Source organism: Onychostoma macrolepis, chromosome 23, assembly GCF_012432095.1.
Source record: "Onychostoma macrolepis isolate SWU-2019 chromosome 23, ASM1243209v1, whole genome shotgun sequence".
Lineage (NCBI taxonomy): Eukaryota > Metazoa > Chordata > Actinopteri > Cypriniformes > Cyprinidae > Onychostoma > Onychostoma macrolepis.
In genome coordinates this window covers 12328610-12352693 of record NC_081177.1, presented here as the reverse complement: position 1 = coordinate 12352693, position 24084 = coordinate 12328610, and the positions used below count along the sequence as shown (strand labels likewise).

Below are 24084 nucleotides of genomic sequence, written 5' to 3'. Positions count from 1 at the left end.
GGTGGCCATTTTATCAGTTTGGGGGGTCGGAACAGCAACTGGATGCATTAGTCCACGCGTTTCCTTTATTTTGAATGACTTTACATTGCGTGTTTTAACCACAATCGGTAGATAATCAAGTATAGTCGATGAGTAGGTGTTTGCACACGGTGAAAATTGGCGGGAACTGGGTGCGACGCTACGCGCCATTCATTTCTATCGTGCGCGCGGTTAGCAAGTAGCTTAGCTAGCTAATGGCACCCCGCATTATTTGACGACAGTCGCACGTAAACAATAGAAATCAGACTTGTTGCCAACTAATTTGTGGTTGTGTTTACTTCGGAGTTCTTTCCGGTGTACTAGTTTCGGTTTCAGCCCCGTTTGTTGTCTTGTAGCTGAATTATTGATCTGCTTGGAAGCTGTTAGCACAGCTCGCGCTCTCGGTGTAAACATGACGGAGTGTTATATTCGCGTAGCGGAGGATGAGAACGAGGAGCCGATGGAGATCCCGTCCGAGGAGGACGGCACCGTGCTGCTCTCCACCGTCGCCGCACAGTTTCCCGGTGCCTGCGGCCTTAGATACCGTAGCCCCGTGTCTCAGTGCATGAGAGGGGTCCGACTAGTGGAGGGGGTTCTTCATGCACCCGAATCAGACTGGGGCAATCTGGTGTACGTGGTCAATTATCCAAAAGGTAAGCTCAGATATGGTACTAGTGTTGTGTTTATTTGATTGCAGCAACATCAAATAATTTGGGACTTGTTGATGCACAGAAAATATGATGTCGTGTCATTCACACTTTTTTTTCCCCACTACTAATGCATATCGTGCATGTAAGTTCAATCTAGTTGATTGTCTTTAAATGAATCAAATAACCATAATACTAAAATATCATACATTTTCAGATAACAAGAGGAAGATGGATGAAATGGATGCTGCATCGGCTGTGAAGATCAAGAGAGGTGTGCAGAAGACATCAGATTTGATTGTGCTTGGGTTGCCATGGAAAACAACAGAGCAAGACCTTAAAGATTACTTCAGCACTTTTGGAGAGGTTATCATGGTGCAGGTTAGTACTATGTTAGTACTAACAAACCTAAAGGGACAGTTCACCCCAAACATAAAAAAAAAAAAAATTACTTACCCTCATTCTGTTCAAACTCTTATATGATGGGTTTTCATCTGTGGAGCATAAAAATGTTGCAGTAGGCAATAATATTTTTCTGCAATATTATGTCTTTTGAAACTGTACAATAGCTTTTTGTGGGAAAACAGACTGGATATTTAAATCGTTATTTCCAGAAAAATCATACCTAACTAGGGTTTGATTCCAATAAGATAAAAATCTGATTTAAAAAAAAAAAATTAAGTAAAACATTTAGATGTCAAACATACTTATTCTGTCTTTTTACAAAGTGTTCTGTTGCAGCTGAATAACATGAGCAAGCAGCTTAACACTTGAGGAACATTTTACGCACTTTACACTTAGGAACATTTACCTATGGTTTTAACAAAAAAATACCACAGCAAAAGCAACTAGACTAATACGTTTTAAACATGAAATTGTTAAAGACAAGTAAACAGTCAGTAATAAGATAGGAACAAACAAATCAATTAACAATAGCATAAATACAACTGAAATTTCAGGTACAGAAATTTAAATCAAAGTTTAACACTATAGTTTTCTTTTCATAAATATTATATAAATTAATTGTCATTATATTTATGAATGATATTCAGTTAAGATCAGTGAATTTATTTATTTTTTTAATATTATTATTCTGTAATTAACATTTATGACAGGCAGCACATGTTTATTAGGCTACTGTCTCTTTAACACAGAACACACACGGGCGGATCTAAAAATACTTTTTACACGTGCGTTTTCTTTCACATGTGTTTACGTTCACTTAAGACAAAAATGGCTGTGTTTATGACGTATTTTTGTGTGTATTGGTTGGTAAATGTGAAAGAGAAGCACGTTTAGGCTCGGAACAAATCTTCAGTGGAAATGCACGGAACGGTTCAAGAATGGACGCAGGTTCGGGAATTCGTATCGGGGACGCTGTTCTCTGTGCGCGCGCTTCGGATGTGTGCGCTGCACACAAACAGTGCTCAAGTTCTTTCCCTTCCTGCGTGTAAATAGTTTAAAATCACATTAAAATCAGTGTTGCCAATTTAGCAATTTTGTAGCTAGATTTAGTGACTTCCCCACCCCTTTTGAGAATTTTTTTCAAAAATGTAGGCACAAATATAGCAAATTCTTGGACAAACCTTATCTAAGTTCTCATCTTGCCCACTAGGGGTGCAACGGATCGTATATAATCCGTGATCCGTACGGACCAGACCCCACGGTTTGGCACAGATGAGATTCGTGGGTTAACAGTTAAGTTTAACCATCACAGAGTGAAATTTTATCATTTGCAAGTGTTTTGTCTTAGCAATTTACCCATTCAAGCAAAAGAGAACATGCGCGCTGTTTTATACCGCTGCTGCACACTCCCGAAGCAAGCACACACACAGAGAGAGAGGTGCGATTCACACATTGATTCCTCTTTTACTTCTCTTTGAATGGAAACATACACACAAAATTGTTAAAAAAAACCCGTTTTGCCAAGTATTCTGGTAAATACAGTCGGTTATGTCTTAAGTGAACTGAAACAGCTGAGAAAGAAACCAGATGTGTGTCAGTATTAGGTACGTGCATTTGGTCTTAAAGAGACAGCAGCCTATAAATGCCTGCTTCTGTCTGCTATATTTAACTTATGCAGTGAAGAGCACTATTGTGTTATTTTACAATTAATTAGTACATTTTTGCACCTGAATACTAGTGTTATTGACTTTATTAGTAACTTTGTTGTATTCATCCATGCTGTTTTTGCTGTGGTATAGAAAAATGATCCAATCCGTAACTGAAAATCCGTAATATGACCCGAACCGTGAGTTTTGTGATCCGTTGCACCCCTACTGCCCACTGATCTATATTCATCTTTATATAGATCAGTGAATTTGCCATTATGATGTCATCTAGTGACATTTAGCTACCAGATTTAGCTACTTTCAATTGAAAGCAGTTGGCAACACTGATTAAAATGCGAACGCAGGAATCATTAAGTGGAATCAAAATGCACATGTCTTATCGAGCACCCGGTTCTTGGAAATTTGGAACCAGTTCTCGATACCTAACCCTCTAATGTTTTCAGTCATTTTTGACTTTTAATTTTTACTTTATTGGAATGATGCAAATCTAGGTGACTTTTGTGGCACTTGCTAAATACACAGAAAATTGTGGACATGATTAGAAAAGGCTAAATTGTCTTGGGAAAAAAGTCAATTGTGTTGTAATGGTGAAAAATGACCACTATTGGAAATTGAGAAAAGAAAAGAAAATTGAGCTTTTTTTTTTTTTTTCTTCTTCTTTTTTCTGGTACAAATCTACAAATCAGCCACAATGAAGTAGTGTTTGATAATTCACTTTTGTTTTATGTAAATGAGCAGCTCAGAATTCTGCTTTAAACAACACCTTTGGGGGATAGAAAGAAAAGTCACACATGGTTTTTAAAAAAGTATGAGTAAATAATGATAGAATTTTCATTTTTGGGTTAACTATTAACATCATCTATGACCTGTTCCCTCAGGTGAAAAGAGATGCAAAAACCGGAAATTCCAAAGGATTTGGCTTTGTAAGATTTACAGACTACGAAACACAAGTAAAAGCCATGTCCCAGCGGCATATGATTGATGGAAGATGGTGCGACTGCAAACTTCCCAACTCAAAGGTATTTCCATGTAATACCACACATAGTTCACATTGTCATATATAAGTTATACTTGCACTTATAGATCATTAAAGGTTTTAAATTTGAACATATACACATTTCATGTTTCAAATGTTTTGTGATGCCCTTGCCGTTGTGAACATTGCATGAGTAGACCCTGTTTTCTATTAAATGATCTAGTATTTCCTGGAACAGGCTGGCCCGGATGAGCCTATGAGAAGCAGGAAAGTATTTGTGGGCCGCTGCACCGAGGACATGACAGCCGATGAGCTTAGACAGTTTTTTATGCAGTACGGCGAAGTTACAGATGTGTTCATTCCCAAACCTTTCCGAGCCTTTGCCTTCGTCACCTTTGCTGACGATCAGGTCAGTCTTCTGTATTTTTCGTTCTCGTTATTTGGCTTGCACTCATTCTCTTCTCAAATTAACGCGTGGTTGTTTTCCTCCAGGTTGCCCAGTCTCTGTGCGGTGAGGACCTGATCATTAAAGGAACCAGCGTGCACATCTCCAACGCTGAGCCTAAGCACAATAATAGTAGGCAAATGATGGATCGTGGGCGGTTCGGGGGGTTTGGGGGGCAGGGTTTTGGCAGTAGTCGCAGTCCCAACAGCAATGTGAATTTTGGGGCCCTTAGCTTGAATCCAGCCATGATGGCAGCTGCTCAGGCAGCCCTTCAGAGTAGCTGGGGCATGATGGGAATGCTAGCCAATCAGCAGAATCAGACAGCCGCTTCCGGCACCACCCCTAGCGGACAGAACAGCGGTAGTAGAGATCAGAACCCAAGTTACAACACAAGCAGCAATAACTACAACACCGGCAGCTCAGCTAGTCTCGGGTGGGGGGCGGGAACCAATTCGGGCTCGAGCAGTGGGTTCAACTCCGGTTTTGGATCTAGCATGGAGACAAAGTCCAGCTGGGGAATGTAGAGAGATTTCAATTGGGTCTCGAAGTATCCTAATATCTAGATTATATGGTAAGTATTTTGAGAGAAGACAGTTTAGTCAGATATTATGTCCCTTCAATATTTGCCTTTGATTTTGTAAAACTGAATGTTCCTCGTATACATATAATGATTGCTCTTTAAGATTAATTTAGAGTGGTTGAAATTGTTAGGAATGAAATGAACACTATAATTTTTTTTTCCCTTATGGATATAATTTATTTTGTGTCAGGCATTATTTCAATATGCCCACATATCTGAGCATCTGTTACCATTTCAGTGCCCTCTCAGCATACAGTACATTTAAAGATGCTCCATGTGGAAAGCCATTTGAGTTGTGTTTTCTGCAATTTTTTTCCCTCAACGTTTTTTATGGTCAAGCCTTCATAAATCTCTTCTACAGTTCATCACCTCTTTTCCAATTTCCCGGGAAGAAGCCCCTCGTTGGCCGCAATGTTCGAGCGATCTCAGTATCAGTTCCCTTCTTCCCATGTGTAAATGCTTTGCCATCAAAGAGCACAGCTTCACTCTGCATATACTGTGTTAGACGGTGGGTGTTGTCTTTTTTTCCCCTTTTCATGGATGAAATCTGTCCGCTTTTTTTGAGAGCTGAGAGTGATATGGTGATGGATTGTTGGTGCGCCAGGAGTGAGAGACTGAATGAGCGAACGCGCTGAGAGAGAGAGAACTTGAACGCAAGTGTGCGATGCCGAAAAGCGACATGCTGACTGTGAGAAGAACCTGTGTGAGCGAGTGTGAACGAAGGCAGCGAGTGTTTTTTTTTTTCTGTAGGACCATCAGAAGGACATTCATTTACATTCTTCCGTCCCTCTTGTTCTGTCTACCTTCCTCCCTTTTCTTATATTGCAATCATATATATAAAAAAAAAAAAAAAGATATATGTAGTGGAATGTTTAAGTGATCTACTAAGTATTTGTGTTCTTGCTTAATAATTTGACGTGAATGCTGTGTATGGTGTGTGTTCTATCTCGCTGTTACTGAACTCATATGTGTGAACGTGATGTGATGCTGTCTGTGGGCGGGGCTCTGGGAGTGGGCGGTGAATGAGGACGAGCGTGAGCTCTGAGTGGCTTAACTGGGGTGATGTATTGATGATGAAAGCGAAGAATGCTTCAAGAAGAGGTTGCTTTTGTTATGTGTTTTGAATGCTTTTTATATGTTTTGTGAATCTAAGGGAACTCAAATAAAAAAGTTGACTAGTTATTTTGATAGTGGCTTATTTGCTTCAAGACATTAATTGAATTGCAAACACTTATTTAATTCGCATGTATAGGGACGTTGGACTCGGCTGGCCCAGGTTTACCTCAGAACCCTGAGTGAAGTCAAAAAAGGGAGAGCTGAAGACTGAAGTTCACAGTCCGTCTGTGGAGACTGCTGCTGTATGCCTTTAACCTGAAAAGGGACTACGTCACTTCACTGTAACCAGATTTCCCTGGATTTCCCTTTTTGAAATTTCAATGGACAATTCCCAATTGGCCGAAGTGCATGACAAAAGACAGTCCATGGCAATCTAAAAGCAGAGTTAAACCAGTGTGTTTGTGGATCAGTCCCATTGCGAATGACTTCCATGTCCATGCTTGTGTATTTCCAGCTCTGTTTTACGCAAGATGTCAGTGCAGTCATTGATCTTGCTTTTAAGTCTTCTGTTTGATTGCTTTTACATGATCTGTAAAAGTGTAAATATAGTTTAGTGAAAGTTGAAAAGGCCTATTTTTCATACAGTGTCCTGTTGTGGGTGAACAGATAGGATTTTGTGAATGGGGTTTGTGTTATCACTGACTTGAATCACTGGCAGGATTTCCATTTTTCAAAATACTTAATAAACATACACAGAGGAACTGTATCTGTTTTTATTTTGACTTGAAAGGCTGTGTAATTGTACAACAATGTTGGTGATTTGAAGTGTAAAAAACATGCACTGAATTTAACCTACTGGTTTAGTATATTGCAAAGCATTAGTTTTTAGTATAATGCAAACATTCTATTTAGTAGTGTTGCTGTTTGTCTTGTTTGTGAAATATCAGTATAACATGCTGAACTGCGGATGGTTTTACTTTAAATCACTGCTGAATATAATATTAAAGAATGAATTTTCTTACTGAACTTTTAACAATTTTATAATAAACTTTAAAGTCCTAGTTTATTGGACAGCTAATGTTTCTGAGGTTTAACCTGCAATGTATTTATTTATTTTTCTCTCTCTCAAATAAATCCTTCAGTAAACGTGTATTATTTGAGTTATAAAGCTGAATTGAATGAAAGCCGTTTTCGGTGGGACTACTGTCCTGAGCGGATGAACATTTCCTCATACAGGTAAGTACTATGACTGTTACCAGTACACTCTGATGACAGGTGAAGACATATCAGACGGCTGGCTTTCGGAAAATTAGGAAAACCAGACAAATGGAAGAAGGCAATTTTGGTTTCCTTCTGATTAAAATTAACAGTATGGCAAACCCTCAGTTTCAAGAATAGAAGGCGGAGTCGGACTGCTTAAGTTACCTGGACTACTTGCATTAACTGCGTCAAGTTGGTTATCCTTTTTCTCAAGTCTGATATTAGTATAATATTTGCCAGCAAAACGAAAAAACGAAACTTTTTTTTTTTTTGGTTCCTTGTTACTTGTATGGTAAGTGCATTTCTCTCTCTCTCTGACAAAAAACTAAATAATTGCTAAGTTTTTTGTTTGTTTTTGAGTAATGTTAATCCTGTCCATTACAGCCATTGTCTTAAGCTACCGTTTGTTTTCTTTTGACATATATATTTATAAAAATACTACATATCTGCCAGATGATTTCTTCGTCAGCTAGGTGACTGGGTTACCAGAAGCCACGTCTACTAACAAGTAGTTCTGTTTCATTTGCCTTTCCATTAGGTGGTGCCAAACAATGACTACATTTTATTACCAGAAGCCATATCTGTTAACGAGGAAGTGTCCTTGTCTTTCCATTAGGTGGTGCTGCTAAACCTGCTAAACCGGTTGTTTGATTTTTGTAAGTAAAGGTATAATGAAGTAGCATAGTAATTTTGAGGGTAAAGTTACAGGACTGACATGAAGAGATTAGTAGAACATTTATTACAGTATTTTGGGCTTGTATGTCAAACAGTAGAAAGTGTACATGCAAAAGGCCACTTTATTTTTTGGAGATTGTTTTTACCTCAAACAATAAGCCGTTTCATTCTTTTAACACTACTTAAATACAATACAGGAACAGCAGAAGCCAAGGGATACATATTGATTTCAGTAACAATGTATGATTAGATTGGCAAACTGTAAAGGCAGGACTGTAGATTTCAACAGACTCATCTGTGTCTGTTCTGTTTTCCAGTTTTAACATGAGGAGAAGCTCTTCCAGAAGAAGAGCTTGCATGGAGATTTAGGGGTTGGTTCATAAACAGACTTTTCTCCCAGTTTGCCATTCAGAAATTCAGGGTCAAGATCAGCTAGTTCTTTACTAGTGAGGTTCAGCTCAGCCATATCCGTCATCATCTTCAACAAGTCCTTCTGGTCTTTGGTCAGTATCTATAAGATGAGACATATCCGTGGGCTGGAGTATTAGATGACTGCTATTGATTTTTACAGCATTAACAGTATTACAACACTGCAGTACAGTTATTCATAGCTAGTGACAAAGATCTTAGGAAAAACTAACATACTATATGAGCCCATGTACTTGTTTATTTTTTCCTTTGAATAAGAGATTCACCTCGTTGGTTTGTGATTGCTTGTCTTGTACAGGTAATGCCTCACCATTCCAGACCACAAGGACCAAAGGAAACAGGCTCAGCATCATCCGCATTATGAACATGTTTCTCTCAACCGCTGCACGGTTGTTCCATCTAACTCCCATCGTCATGTTTTAGAGAGGTACCTTCACAAAAGATACTGACGCAGTGCAGGGGAAGAAAGCCATTAGAAAATTTCCTTTTTAGGTTATTGTTCAAATTTTTGTAACTATTTAATCTTACTGTGAGGACATCCTTTCATGCACAATTTTTATAAGGGAACTTTAAAATATCCCTAACAATTGTACAGTAATTCTTTTTATAATTCCTGTATGGAATTGATACTGTTTCAACAAAAACAATCCCCACATGCTCCGAAAGGCACCTTAAGGTCACCTTAACACAACTGCAATCATGCATAAAGAGGAAACATGCTTTATTATATACATACTTTAGCTTTTAAAGGAAGTGTTGATCTTTGGTATTTGTCGGTTCAAACTGCAGCATCTCGTCTTTGTGTCAGACTTCATCTGTAGCTAGACTCCTCCCTAGCTGATGCATAATTAATCAGCAGACAGCTCAAAATAGGGTGTCCACTTCCTGTCCTGGCTCTCCAATGCGCTGGATTGCCTTGTTCACCATGATGACTCAGCATCATTCGCCTACGACTCCTTCACTATACTGTTCTAAATATACTGTACTGTACTGCCTAGTTCTAGTGTGTCCTGTATTTGAAATGGCTTTGAATCACTGAGATGTTCTTTTCCTGAGTTATCAGGCCATGGACATATACTTAAACCCAGCATTTCAAACAGTTGCTTCATAGTCAATAGCATAATTTTTAAGGTTGCTTGATACCCCAGTTACTCTGTAGGGTAGAGCTGTATTGCTAGTTCTCTCAATGACTGGACCATTTGAAAAACGTCACATGGAAGTGACGTCATTGGTCACACATATATGAGAGGCACCTGCTGCTCTCTTCAGTTCTTTGATCTTTAAACAACTTGGAGGTGAATTAGGGATATTAGTGCAGTGTGTCTTAACCAGGAGGAAATCCTATTTTACAGCCATCTTTCCTTGCTTATTAAATGTACCTTACATACATATCAGAAAGCATCATAGTAAAAACTTATTTTCTATATTTGTGCCACATAAGATTTCACATGAACCAGGCCTTTACTTGCCAGTACCTACCAGCATCATATGCTGTAATGTAAACCTGAACAGTGTTATTTTTAAGTAAAATTAAATTAATTTTTTTAATTACAATTTAACGTAACTGGGAGCTACTAAAAATAAACCAAAATAAATTTCCATGACTCCAAAACTAACTAAAATAAAGTAAAATGGATGCAAATTAGTTTTTGTTGTAGACATATGAATGGTTAATAAATAAAACCTTTACAAAGCACCTGCAGTAAACAAGAACAGCAACAACACTAGACTGTGCTGAGAAACTGGTAAATGTTTTTAAATGCAACTTTGGCAGCCCTAAAACTAAAATAAAAACTGATTATTCTTGATAAAAGAGAAATAAAAACTACATTAAAATTCAAAACTATAATTAACTGTAGTTACGTTATTTGAGTATATTACTCAAGTGTCTTGGCTTTAATGTTAAAAAATCATAAAAATCAAAGTGCAAAGTGCTCCTCAGTATAGTATCAAGACCTTTCATGATATTTACATATTACTACTCATAAAAATGCAGTTTTTATATATTATATGTGTGCTGTTATTTCTTCCTCAAAGAATAATCATGCAGCTGAAGACATTACTATTGTAAACAATCTCATTGTTCCAAAAAAATCCTTTCTGCCCTCTCCTGGTGACAAATTAGAAGTACATACAAATAAACAAGTTACATATCTAGCATTTACTGTTAAAAATAAGCAGGAGTAAATCCTGTTTGCAGTAGACAGCATGTGAGTGAAGAAGACAAAAGCTAATTAAAAAGGGATTGAAAGCTTTATTTAGCCTAATACAGTGCAATAGTTACCCATAATCCAGGGTTAACACCGTGAACTCTGGGGGCAAAGCATGACCGGTCTACAGCAAGAAGAATCTCAGAAACAACACACTCACTCAAAAATGCTGTGTTTGCAACAGTGGACCTTAAAACTACAAGAACAGAGCTTACAAATAGTGTGTACACTATGATTTAGTATAAATAGAAATATGCATTTGAACACTCTTCAGTAAGAGCTCTACTGTGGGCTGAAGTTCAGCTCTTCAGGAGGAATGTGCTCAGCTGCTCTGGTCCTTCATCAAGAGGAGATGAGGTTATTTGCTGTTTAACCTAATACCTCTCTTGATTTTAGGCATTGTAGGATGATGACGACACACTTCCTCCATGGCCTGTCCAGTTAGTGTGGATGAACTTTCCAGGGTTTGATAGCAGCTCATACGTGTGGGCACCAAAATAGTCCCTCTGTGCCTGAAGAATGACAATATTATAGGTGATATTAGCTCAGCCAATGATAAATACAAAGACAGAACAACTGCTTAAGCATTAAAATAAGATAGAGAGCCTGAAGCAAGAGTACTAATCGTTATGCACACCAAAAAGACAACACGTAATTAAAATGATTTATTCTCATTTATTTTAAACGAATAATAAAATAACATATATTCTGTACCATATGAATACCAAGGGCTTCAAATGCCTACAACCATAAATGTCCAGATGTAAACCATGTGATATACCATATTGGTTTGTGTGTTGTAGAGAGGTTTACCTGCAGCAGGTTTGCTGGGAGCATCTCGTGCCTGTAACCATCATAGAAGGACAGGGCAGTGGTGAAGCATGGCATGGGGATCCCCTGCTGCACACCTGTACTTACAACCCTACGCCATGATTCCTGCAAAACACAACCAACGTACTGCTAATTAAAACACATTCTACATACGTATATTATCATCATTAACACCAATATACTTTTAGGTCACACTTTATTTTAAGCTCCAATTCTTGCTTCATTAAACCATAACTACACCTTTTCCTTTAATAAACTCCTAATTTGCTGCTTATTAATAGTTAGTAAAATAGTTGTTAAATTTAGGTATTAGGTAGGATTAGGGATGTAGAATATGGTCATGCAGAATATGTGCTTTATAAGTACTAATAAACAGCCAATATGTTAATATTAGGCATGCTAATAAGCAACTAGTTAATAGAGAGAACTGGTCCCCATTTTAAAGTGTTACCAACTTTTAGAACAGTTTTTAAAGTAAAACTTAAGTGCTAAACTACATGATTGCGTTTGATACACTTTCATTGATGGCACAGATCTTAATTTAAATTCATATAAAATATTATGAAATAAATGAAATTATCACTGATTATATGATATGAAATTTACTGATGAATTCCAACTTTTCTCTTCGTATTTAGTGGCACGATTACAGGAAAAAGCGCAATTTGTGGTCACTCTTGGCTCACTTCCTGTACCTGACAATCCTGTACAGCTTTACTGAAGAAATTATCCAGCAGCAAACTCTGCAGCTCGGAGTTCCGATCAAACGCTTCCTTGATCTTTCCCAAGAAAACACTGCGAATGAAAGATTCATGACCTTTATTCATAGCTAATCTACAGTTATGATATTGTAAAATCAGTTTCCTCATTTCTCAGTGTGTGGGATTTTTACATGAAACATTATCACCACTTCCTAGTGTTTACAGAGTTGCAACATTCACTGGGTGGAGAAAAGATGAAGTTTCAGCAGACACTGCCTTAACTGATAAACAATCTGAATATAGCACATATTTTTATGCAATCTTTTTTAAAATCACTGTGAGCAAAGCTCGCTTACCTGCGAATAATGCAGCCTCCTCTCCACATCAGGGCAATAGCACCATAGTTAAGAGACCAGCCGAACTCTACTGCAGCCTGTCTGAGCAGCATGAAGCCTTGAGCATATGAAATGATCTTTGAGGCATACAAAGCCTGAAAAAGAAATAACAATACATTTCTATCAAGTATCAAGGTTGATGCACCTTCATACACGAACATGAATAGATAAAACTTATGCATAGATATAAATGATCCATATTTTAAGTCCAACCCACCTTTCTAATATCTTCAAGAAACTGTGCCTTGTTTCCGGTGAACTTGACACCCTGGGGGCCGGTGAGGCTCTTACTAGCCTGAACCCTCTCATCCTTCAGAGAGGAGAGACATCTGGCAAAGACAGCTTCCCCTGTGAGTGAAAGACACCGCATACAACACAAACAGTCATCTCCAGTTACAGTCTGCATCTCTGGTCACATAATAACATTATAATCACTGTTAGACCATACCAGAGAGACCCCGAGAGGAAACATTAAAACATTAGATAGTCGAAGCATGACAGACGGGCCCCACACAGAACAAACTGTTCAGATTAACACACTAAAAAGATGTCTGCTAAATGAATCTGTACTCTCTCTTTATTACTGTGTCTCTCAATAATATGCATCAAAATAAATTCTCATGTTTAAAAATAAATAAATAATAACTGAAATTAAATAAATACATTATTATTAATACTGGTGATTCAGGCATGTTTTGTATTTTAGATATATTGTTGTATTTTATTATTATTATTATTAAACTACAATTATATACTGTTTCTAAAATAAAAATTTCATTAAATTAAGCACATTTTCCTCCCAACTTCTCAATACTGTAGTGCAAATGTTTTTTGTTTTAGACTGATTTTCTTTTCTTTTTTTTAATGTTTTTACAGTGCTTTTTTTTTAATACTATTATTTTGAAGTGAAATGTGACCAGGACATTCATCTATGACTTCTACAGAACAGTTATATTATTATAGGCCTCTATTTACCGTGTCCTAAAGACTCCAGTCACAATGTATAATGCAGTTTACCAGAGACCCTGGCACTGTTGACTCTGGTAACGTAACTCTCTTCGGTCTACTGAGTAATCGGTCAGACTATTGTAAGAGCAGATCTTACTACATCTACAAACATGAGAGGCTGGAAGCAAAACCCTGAACTCAGCATGACTTTGTATTATATTATCACCCAACCCAAGGCCAACAAGTGTGGGAAGAGGCAAGAGGAAGGAAGGGGGAAAAAATAAAAAATTCAAGTGGAAAACAGCCAGTCATGGTGAACTCAGCACTGGAATTCAGCCTATTGAAAGAAGAAAACCCTCCTCTACAACCATACAAATCATAGCTGCACTCTCACGCTTCAGTGCTGCACAAGTAGCCTTTTGTTCATTTAACTGACACTGCATATACACGCCCATACCCTGATCTAACAACTACACATCAAGTCAGGTCAAATGTATTTACATAGCGCTTTTCATAATACATATAGTTTCAAAACAGCTTTATAAAACATGTGCATCAATTTTGACAAATATTGTGCAAGAATTGCAAGAATCTGTACATAATTCAACTGCATAAACTCCATAAATTTAGAAATATACTTTTGATGACATACAACAGAAAACAGTGCTGATTGGTTTGTTGTTTTCAACACTTTAATGGTGATCTAAACTTGCTCACCTTTATATAAAGCTGTTTTGAAACAATGTGCACTGTGAAAAGTGCAAATAAATAAGTAATAAATAAATGTGACTTGAATATCACAAATTGTTCTTGCTTATTCAGTAATGCCTCATCTATATTAGCCTGCTAGATAACATCATTTTGGTGAGAATTTGCAACAACAATGTAGAATACATCACAGAAAAGCAAAAATGTAAGTTTGAAAGGCATAAAAATTAAGTAATAGCGATTAATCACTGGACCAATACTCTTTCACAATAGCCCCAGGACAGTAGGCCACCCTTATTGTTGAGCCCTGCACCAAAAGCCAGAACAGAAAATCCCACTTATGTCACATCAGCTGAAGAGGTGAACAGCAAAGCTGCTTATGGAGACGCTTCATTCAACATGCTCTTCTAAGCCCAAGTGACTATATATCTAAAATAACTAAAACACACCAATACCCAGGAAATTACACAAGACTATATCTTACCTATCAGTGTAACAGGTGTGCCGTATTCCAAAGCGGAGATAGCAGTCCATTTCCCTGTGCCTTTTTGCCCGGCGCTGTCTCTGATTTTAGGCAGCAGGTGAGTGCCATCCTCGTCCTTGAATTTCAGGATATTGGCAGTGATCTCAATGAGGAAAGAGTCCAGCTCTGTCTTATTCCACTGATCGAAGGCCTGATAGGCAAACCAGACAAAGAAATTTAGTCTTAAGAGGAAGCAGACCAAAACAGTCCTTCACAAGGAACAGGGTGAGGTGTATTTCAAAATACAAACGAAATAAGGAAGGAGGAAACAGAAAATGGACAATACAGAGGGGATTTGAAGAATTACAACATCTTGGACTGTTCATCCACATTACAAAACAATAGTAATTATAGAAGTAAGTTGACGTGTAACCTGAGCCATTTCATCATGATCCATACACAGCACATCCTTCATCAGATGGTAGGCCTCACAGATCAGCTGCATGTCACCGTATTCAATACCGTTATGGACCATCTTAACAAAATGTCCAGCTCCTTCATCTCCAACCTAAACAAATATACAAAGAATTTGGAGAAGTGCATTCACAGGCTGTATAAATGCATACACATCTATTGAAAACTAATACTCACCCAGTCGCAGCATGGCTCTCCTGTGCCCACCTTGGCAGCAATGCTCTGAAAAATATCTTTTATGTGTGGCCTGAAGGAATACAATAAAAATTGGATTACATAAATGTCAATAAATGCACACACATATGCATAGGTGTACTTGTTTAATACATGCTTGTCCTCACCAGGCATCCTTATGTCCTCCAGGCATCAGTGAGGGTCCATAACGAGCCCCGTCTTCTCCTCCACTCACTCCACTTCCCACAAACAGAAGTTTCTTCTCCTTCAGGCTCCTACAGCGTCTCTGTATGTGAGGAATATAAACAATTAGATCAAACACTGTTATCACCTCATATGATCATAAGTTTGGATTGTCAAACTCACCGTTGTATCTCTGTACTCTGAATTTCCACCATCAATGATAATGTCACCGGGTTCAAGAAGAGGAACCTACAATATACGGAAAAAGTGGGTTACTTGATTACTTTGGCTTGGTGACAAAGCAAACTAAGACTGTCGATTCACGGTGACGGTTACCAGTTTATCAATGAAGTCATCCACAGCTTGTCCTGCTTTGACGAGGAGGATGACGCGACGAGGTTTTTTGAGTTTAGACACCATGTCTTCAAGGGACTCGGCCCCCACCACCTTAGTGCCTTTGGCTTCATTGTTTAAAAAGTCATGGACCTTGGACACTGTCCTGTTGAACGCGCAGACCTGAGGAATGACTTTGGTTATAACATCTTAAACCTGATGTGAACCATCAGAATTGGTTAAGAATTGCAACTTACCACAAATCCATGGTCATTCATGTTCAGGATCAGATTCTGACCCATCACAGCTAGACCAATGAGAGCAATATCCGCTCTGTGGAGACAAAAATACGAAGAACATTCATAATAATTGATTATAGAGTGCTATTGTGTTATGAAAAATGTCATTCAGTCTAGCTGAATAATACAGAGAGAATTTCAATTCTAAATCTGTGTCTGAACAGAGAAAAAGTTCTTGATAGTAAGTAGAGAGATTACTACAGATAAAATGAATGCTGACATTGTGCAATAACTTGCACTATATTACATTTAATGATAATATATACAGTCAAATGTGCTTGTTTCATATTCCAAAGCATTTTAAACGCAAAATGTATACTTACTGAGCCATGGTTGAAGGTTGGTTCTGTCTTAAAATGACACTTTGTATCAGGGTTTTGACTATTGCAGCACCGTCTCCGCTGAACTTCCTCATTCACGGCCTGAGCAGCAGCACTACACCAACTCCCTCCCAATGAACACGCCTGACAGACTACAGTGGTCGTGGCGTCATCCGTATCGCCGTCTGTGATTGGCGGAGACTCTCTGAGCCGAGATTGGAGGCTGTTCATTGGCTTTCTGGTTTTGTCCCTCCCCCCGTCTGTGCTCCGCCCACTGTCAGAAAAAGCTGAAGTAAATGTGGAACGAGATTTTTCTTGATGAACTCTGAGACCGACGATTGATTTTGTAGAGCACCGTTGCATCACTGTAGTGATGTGTGTAACGTATGAAATTTCATCAAATTGATTAATTATTAAATAGATTACTACATTCATCTTCCGAAATTTAATTACATTTTTTTTTTAAATAGTATGATAAAAATACAGAGTTATAAGTATTTGACGTAATTATTTCCAAGATAATGTAATTATAATGTAATAATATACTAATGTTATAATAATAATGTAATTATTTCCAAGATGATCTTTTTTCATATAGCTCAGTACTGTATCTCATATATGTGACCTTGGACCACAAAACCAGTCATAAGGGTAAATTTTCTGAAATTGAGATTTATACATCATCTGAAAGCTGAATAAATACGCTTTTTTCGTTATGATAGGACAATATCTGGCTGAGATAAAACTATTTGAAAATCTAGAATCTGAGGGTGCAAAAAAAATAAAATTCTTAGCAATGCATAGCCTATTACTAATCAAAAATGTAATTTTGATATATTTACGGTAGAAAACTTACAAAATATCTTCATGGAACATGATCTTTACTTTAATATCCTAATGATTTTTGGCATAAAAGAAAAATCTATAATTTTGACCCATACAGTGTATTGTTGGCTATTGCTACCAATATACCTGTGCGACTGGTTTGGGGTCCAGGGTCACATATAGTAAATGTTCTGGTTATTTATTAAGAGATATTACAATGAGAGTACAAGAATCTTTTCCTTTAATAATAATAATAATCATCATCTGTTATCTAATCAGTTAAAAGAAGTAAAATATAAAAGGTAGACAATGTTATACAAAATTTATATTAATTATAATATTATAACATAATATTATATTAATAATATTACATATTATTTTACAGCATATTTTTTATATCAAATGTGATATTTTATTTACTCAGCTGGTTAGTTTGTTAGATGCTTTTGTTAAAAGGTTAAAATATTTAATACAATTAAAAAAATAATATTTCTTAAAAACAAACAAGCTTGCTTTAAAACAAAGTGGCAAAAGACCAAGAAAAAAAACACTTCTAACAATTACCAGCCATATCAATTTATGAAGTCAAATAATGTAATATCGTGTGAGAAATAACAAGCAAAATGTCACTTTAATTAAACAACCTTTGAAAGACAATATCCAGCTCTAATGTAGGTAAGATAAAAGCTATATGTATAATGCAAAGTGTTGTGTAAAGAGAAAGAAAAAAAAAAAAGAGAGACAACACACGATCCGTTGTTCGTCTAATGCACTGGTTGTAATTTTATTTTTACCTCATTCACTAAACAGGTCAATGGTGCAAGATTACCATACACAGAATTAAGATATATGCATTACACGTCTAGGCTATACAGCGAATGGATTATAATTATTACAAATACAGGAGACATATTTACATTTTAATCCAAGTTCCATACAACATGAAATATTTACAAAATAAGTATGAAAATGAAGCCAATCTGACAAATAATGTACAGTGTTAATGCCTGTTTTCTGTTGTTTCATCACAATGAGAGGGAGTGATGCTCATCTGATGGGGTGATACAGTAATGCCAAGGTTGCTTCAGAGGCAGCATGGGAAAAAAATGCATGAGTGAGCACAAAAACAGAGGTAAAGCAAAACATGTTATTTTTCTAGAAAATATATTCCCTGATGTTAGAAATCAAAATGAACAGGCCTCATCATAACTCTGCCCTCCATATCTAGACTAAATGTGAAAAAGTGCCCTTGTAACACAGTCAGATTTCTATTTCAAGAATAAGAAGCACAGCAACATGTCAGTCCCTAATTAAGATACTCGTCTTTCATTCATGCAATTTTAGTGAAACGCAAGGTACATTCAAAGTCCACTTCAATGAGAAAAACACCACAACCTAAAACCATTTGGTTTCCATTCGAGAAAACAACAAAAACATCGTTCAAGTTTATTTGTTCTGTTAGTTGTATAGCACATGTGCAAAGAGCTGCAAACTAAATATATACATTGCAAAACAATAAATACAGTTAATGAAATTCATTATGAATATCATATTAATCAACCAAACCACTCAAAGATGGTAAAAAAATAATAATAAAAAAAGAAAAATCTTTGCTCTGGCAAAATGTTTTTTTTTAACATTAATCACACTTGTCATGTAATTAGATCAACGCTAACCTTCACTAACCGTTACGCACACTGTGCCGGATCTGAATATTAAATTTGAACATTTTCACTGATGATGTAACAATCAAACAGCTCAGATGAAGCCTAAAGGCTGGTTGACCGAAGGACTTGACTTTCCGAGCCATTTTCATGTGTTTCCTTCAATAAGAGAAAGTGCCGTGTATGATGCAGCAAGAATATTGACTTCATAAGGATTGACAGTGATCAGTCTGACAGTGTGACAGTAATTCCTGCTGGTTGTCTGGCCAGAGGACTGTTATATGCTCAACCAAATGGCTGAAACTTCACCATCAAACTGAATCACTGCTAACTTCAGCATGTGTGTCTTGACTGCATGTCTTCAAATGCACAGAGCAAAGATTTTCAAAACAAAAACATTACAAAAAGCAGAACACTACCATCCCTTTTTCCTCACTGCAGACGCACACTGCACTGCAGTGAATGGCACAAATGGCCCAATTTCTACTGACAGTGATCAAACTGTTTTAGTGGTCAAACTTGGTCTGCTCAAACAAGTAAAGAAGAACAGCTGAATAAAAATGAGGAAAGGTGCCCTTCTTGCCTTCCATTGTATAATGTAAAACACTGATCACATGTTAATAAAAATAAGTTAAGATAATCAGTAGAGATACATGATAAATGTTCAATAATATTAAAAAGTGATCCTGCTCATTCTCAAGGGGAATGTAGGCTGGTTTAATGATCCTGCTGACCAGCAAAAATAAACCACACAAATAATTCAATCCGTCATTTCGTTAACTGTAACCTATCAAATCAGTATCTCACTGAAGCAAAACCATCAGATCTTTCTTGCTAAAACTGCCAGAAAATGGTTTCAGTAATACAATAACAAGGACAGAAACCCATAATGCATCATGTCTCGTCATGAGTAGCGTTAAGCACAGTAATCCTGAACGTTATGTACAAATGGATTCATTCGGTCAGTTGTTCTGTGTAAAGGTAATTCTTTTGCACCATTTGTTTTTTTTTTTTAAACCTAATCTACTGAGGAAATCGTTTAAATCGAGCAGAATACTCCTGTAGGCTACCGAAAGAGCGATATGTGAGAGATCATCACCATCATTTTCTTTCCCTGGTATTATACGTCTTATGATTACATACTGTACTTTGCTAATGGTATGTTTTATGTCCTTGATATGTGGAATTAATGTCAAGCAAATACATTGCGAGTAAACGGCTGTATGTACATGGTCAACGTCCCAACTACCGCGGCTTGCTTCAATTCAGCAAATCCATTAAACCAATACTGCAATAACATTCAGTTTAAGGGTCAATTTCTTTGTTTAGAAAATTAAGCATCTTCAAGAAGTGCTTTGGTTCATTTAAAAATCTTTTTTTAAGCAACATCTGGAGCAAAGCTATTTGTTTTGTATATTTTCTTTTAGAGAAAGTTGATTTTGTGATAATTAAATACGGAATATTTTAGATATTATTTATATTAATATTTTTTTTTTTTTACTCATTGCCTAAGGGGTTTTATAGCAAACCAACTTTCTCCTGAGGGTAAGATGTTCCTAGCAGACAACACTGTAAGGATGAAGTTTCCAGACGAGCGTAACTCAAGAGAAAGCAGAACCTGCTCTGAAGATTCGTGCACACACAAATAGACTATTACAACATGCTACTTGAAGGAGGTTCTGTTATGACAAAGAACAAAACTGAAGACAGAGTAAATCCAATCAATAACACAATAGAGAGGGGAGGAGGAGGAGGAGGAGGGAGGGAGGGAGGGAGGAAGGAAGGGGACAGTTGGTGTTTAGGAACTGAAAGTTCATTTGCTGGAGAGGAGAACAGAGCCACAGGTCTACATACAAGAGAAACCGTCAAGAACCACAAAGATTTAGAAGTGTTAACACACTTGGTACGTTGTAAAGGTAGACAGAGAGAAATGAGCACTATCTCTGTGCGTGTGCACGCTCGTTCAGTTCTTCATCAGACTGGACCGTCTCCTCGCCAGCTTTGACCTGTAAGAAAACACAGAAAGAGTCAGGTGAGCAGAGAAAATTTTGAGGGGCAAAAAAACAACACAAACAAACAGCAGCCCTTAAAAAGTATTTAGATACTTAAGACACAAAGCCCGAATGGGACTCTTAGAAACAAAACATGAAACCAAGTGGCATCTTTTCTCACAACCAAAATCAGTTTTCTCTTTCTCTCTACATACAGTGAGGAAAATAAGTATTTGAACACCCTGCTATTTTGCAAGTTCTCCCACTTAGAAATCATGGAGGGGTCTGAAATTGTCATCGTAGGTGCATGTCCACTGTGAGAGACATAATCTAAAAAAAATCCAGAAATCACAATGTATGATTTTTAACTATTTATTTGTATGATACAGCTGCAAATAAGTATTTGAACACCTGTCTATCAGCTAGAATTCTGACCCTCAAAGACCTGTTAGTCTGCCTTTAAAATGTCCACCTCCACTCCATTTATTATCCTAAATTAGATGCACCTGTTTGAGGTCGTTAGCTGCATAAAGACACCTGTCCACCCCATACAATCAGTAAGAATCCAACTACTAACATGGCCAAGACCAAGAGCTGTCCAAAGACACTAGAGACAAAATTGTACACCTCCACAAGGCTGGAAAGGGCTACGGGAAATTGCCAAGCAGCTTGGTGAAAAAGGTCCACTGTTGGAGCAATCATTAGAAAATGGAAGAAGCTAAACATGACTGTCAATCTCCCTCGGACTGGGGCTCCATGCAAGATCTCACCTCGTGGGGTCTCAATGATCCTAAGAAAGGTGAGAAATCAGCCCAGAACTACACGGGAGGAGCTGGTCAATGACCTGAAAAGAGCTGGGACCACCGTTTCCAAGGTTACTGTTGGTAATACACTAAGACGTCATGGTTTGAAATCATGCATGGCACGGAAGGTTCCCCTGCTTAAACCAGCACATGTCCAGGCCCAACTTAAGTTTGTCAATGACCATTTGGATGATCCAGAGGAGTCATGGGAGAAAGTCATGTGGTCAGATGAGACCAAAATAGAACTTTTTGGTCATAATTCCACTAAACGTGTTTGGAGGAAGAAGAATGATGAGTACCATCCCAAGAACACCATCCCTACTGTGAAGCATGGGGGTGGTAGCATCATGCTCTGGGGGTGTTCTTCTGCACATGGGACAGGGCGACTGCACTGTATTATGTTATATAACTAACTATATTTCTTTAAAATATATTTTAAAGAATGATTTTTCTAAATGCCTACAATTTTATCATATTTATATAAATCTAAATATTTATATAAATTAATAACACAATTAGTGTGTGTATTTGTGTAATTTCAGTATCGAAGAGATACAAGAGTTTGTATTACCATTTTAATTAGTTTGTATTTTATTTATTTTACAGTATAGTTAATGATTTTATTTTAGTTTTTTTAAACTACAAGAAAATAATGTAAGCTAATATATGCTTGCCATTTAATTTTCCCCATTTTTTAAATGTTGCCTTCACTAATTAATTAACAGTATAAATATTCTATGCAGTCTTTGGCCTAATATGAGGCCAAATTTCACAAGACTTGCTAAAAATAATACATATAGTCAGTTTATTGTAGTTCATGAAACATATTTGGTTTTAGTTTTAGTTAACTATAATAATCCTGGTGTTTTTATATATTATATAGTTAAGCATTTGTTTGTGCCACATTCCTGTAAAATAAATGCCACTCAGATTGATATTTTGTTACACAATGCTATGCCATTACTTTTAAGGACACTAAATGTTAGATTTTTTTTCCAGAGAGGACCAGAAGAGAACCCCTTTCAAAGAGGTGGTCAGTTTAGTCCAGACTAGACTAGGTTCATTCTAGATGATCTAGGTTTCTGGGAAAAGTTGGGATGTGTACCTTATTGTTCCTGCTAGCAGTGGGTTAAAGGCATACAGCCAGTCGTTCATGTCTTTGTCATTGTTGGCCTGGAGGAGGATCCCTCTGTGCTTGGTGCACACAGCGAATGTATTAGGCGTCTGCAAGCCATCAAACAGCAACAATCAGGCATTCAACTGACATATATTACAGGAAAAACAGTGCATTTCCGCATAGCAGGTGAGGCTTTACCTTGAGCATGGCCTGCTGGTCTTCACTGTATTCCACCTGGGCAGTGGATAAATTCAGCACTCCCCTCTCTACTGGGTCCTTGTCGTTGTTGTAGATGAACACGTATGGCCGACGAACCACCACAAAGTGCTTTACCCAGGAGTTGGAGCGGGGCTCCATGAAACTGAGGAATCCCTTCTTAGATACCACAGACCTGAGTGAACACAAGAGGACACGTCAGTCCAGCATATTATTGTACAATCTCTGCTGCCCCATTAAAGGAAACTAGGGAGATTAATCGCATGTGTGTGTGTAGTGTATTTTTATTATGCATCTATAAATACACACGTGTATATATTTAAAAAAACAACATTATACTTGTATATAAATTTATATTATATATAAATATAAATATTTTATACATAAATCTTACATATTTTTCCTAAATATATACATGTACATGTGTGTGTATTTATATATACACATAATAAATATACACAGTACACACACACATATAGTATGTAAACAAACTTTTATTTTGAATGTGATTAATCGCGATTAATCGTTTTGCAGCTCTAAAGAAAACTATGACACAAAGCAGCTTAACCGAATGATTTAAGTGTTCAAATTCATCTTGATTGTTGTGAGAATGGAATAAACAAAAATAAATGTGTCAGCTATATCAAAACTCTCACCCAGGTCTCATTTCCTCAATATCAGGCACAAGGTTGAGGAACTCGTGTTTGCCGGCGCGGGCCAGGTAGGACGTTTCTAGAATGGGCACCATGGGGAAGTTCTCATAGTCTGAGCATGAGGGGCTAGTGGCACGAGAGTTAGCTTCAGGGGTCCTGGACAAGACAGATGTTTTAGGATCCTTAACTTTTAGAAGACTGTATTTTGAGCTTATTGTTTGTGAACTGTACATACCGAGAGTCTGACAAAGAGGGGCAGGTGGAGGAGGGTGTGAGCGTAGCACTGCTGAAACTGGTGACGGATGGATCACGGCCCATAGGAGAGATATCCGACAACTGAAAGAAACAGAAAACAGTTGTTTTTTTTAAATTGATTCATTCAAGTGGATATGTTCCAATATATTCCGATATGTTCCAATTCATACAAACTGGTTGTATTTCATTGTTCAAGTTGAGGTTACCTTGCAGTCACTGATGCTGTTGCACATCTGGTTGTATTCACTGTTGAAAGTGTGTGTCAGGAGACGGAGGCACTGCAAAGAATTAAAAAGACATGAACACAAATTTTAAGTCACACAAAATAAACCAGAAATATCTCATATTTGACTTTAAATGGAA

General features: G+C 37.3%; 4 protein-coding genes across 14 annotated transcripts in view; 1 reads left to right on the top strand and 3 right to left on the bottom strand.

Annotated features, from left to right (window-relative positions):
* The first annotated feature begins 3 nt into the window (after positions 1-3).
* On the top strand, positions 4-6944 carry tardbpa (TAR DNA binding protein a). Of its 6 annotated transcripts, none has more exons than XR_009268774.1 (7): positions 7-671; positions 883-1046; positions 3616-3756; positions 3952-4122; positions 4206-4290; positions 5100-5246; positions 5991-6944. XR_009268774.1 is itself a non-coding variant. In XM_058762778.1 (6 exons), the coding sequence occupies exons 1-5, from the start codon at positions 431-433 to the stop codon at positions 4680-4682; spliced, it is 1209 nt and encodes a 402-aa protein (XP_058618761.1). In that variant the 5' UTR covers positions 6-430; the 3' UTR covers positions 4683-4729; positions 5100-5920. The 6 variants fall into 6 exon arrangements, 4 of the variants coding, with proteins under 4 accessions (XP_058618762.1, XP_058618761.1, XP_058618760.1 ...); XR_009268773.1 differs by having other exon boundaries at positions 10-671; positions 3937-4122; XM_058762778.1 differs by lacking the exon at positions 5991-6944 and having other exon boundaries at positions 6-671; positions 3937-4122; positions 4206-4729; positions 5100-5920.
* Positions 6945-7776: 832 nt separating this feature from the next.
* sst6 (somatostatin 6) lies at positions 7777-9955 on the bottom strand. Its single transcript, XM_058762781.1, has 3 exons — positions 8895-9955; positions 8425-8603; positions 7777-8240 (listed from the first exon to the last, which is right to left on the bottom strand). Exons 2-3 carry the CDS (start codon positions 8572-8574, stop codon positions 8049-8051), a joined length of 342 nt encoding a protein of 113 aa, XP_058618764.1. The 5' UTR covers positions 8575-8603; positions 8895-9955; the 3' UTR covers positions 7777-8048.
* Positions 9956-10392: 437 nt separating this feature from the next.
* Positions 10393-16359, bottom strand: pgd (phosphogluconate dehydrogenase). The gene is made up of 13 exons (XM_058762776.1): positions 16201-16359; positions 15836-15911; positions 15582-15761; positions 15429-15494; positions 15230-15348; positions 15066-15135; positions 14848-14982; positions 14436-14625; positions 12513-12643; positions 12257-12390; positions 11895-11994; positions 11182-11304; positions 10393-10880 (listed from the first exon to the last, which is right to left on the bottom strand). The coding sequence occupies exons 1-13, from the start codon at positions 16290-16292 to the stop codon at positions 10761-10763; spliced, it is 1536 nt and encodes a 511-aa protein (XP_058618759.1). The 5' UTR covers positions 16293-16359; the 3' UTR covers positions 10393-10760.
* A 1419-nt stretch (positions 16360-17778) lies between these two features.
* kif1b (kinesin family member 1B) overlaps positions 17779-24084 on the bottom strand; it is a 74119-nt gene continuing 67813 nt past the window's right edge. For all 6 annotated transcript variants that reach the window (XM_058762254.1, XM_058762258.1, XM_058762256.1 and 3 more), the window contains 6 exons: positions 23928-23999; positions 23702-23802; positions 23470-23622; positions 22796-22988; positions 22586-22704; positions 17779-20692 (listed from right to left, as the gene is read on the bottom strand). In XM_058762254.1, coding sequence (XP_058618237.1) covers positions 20650-20692; positions 22586-22704; positions 22796-22988; positions 23470-23622; positions 23702-23802; positions 23928-23999 — 681 coding nt within the window. In that variant the 3' untranslated portion in view covers positions 17779-20649. The remainder of the gene's footprint in view (positions 20693-22585; positions 22705-22795; positions 22989-23469; positions 23623-23701; positions 23803-23927; positions 24000-24084) is intronic.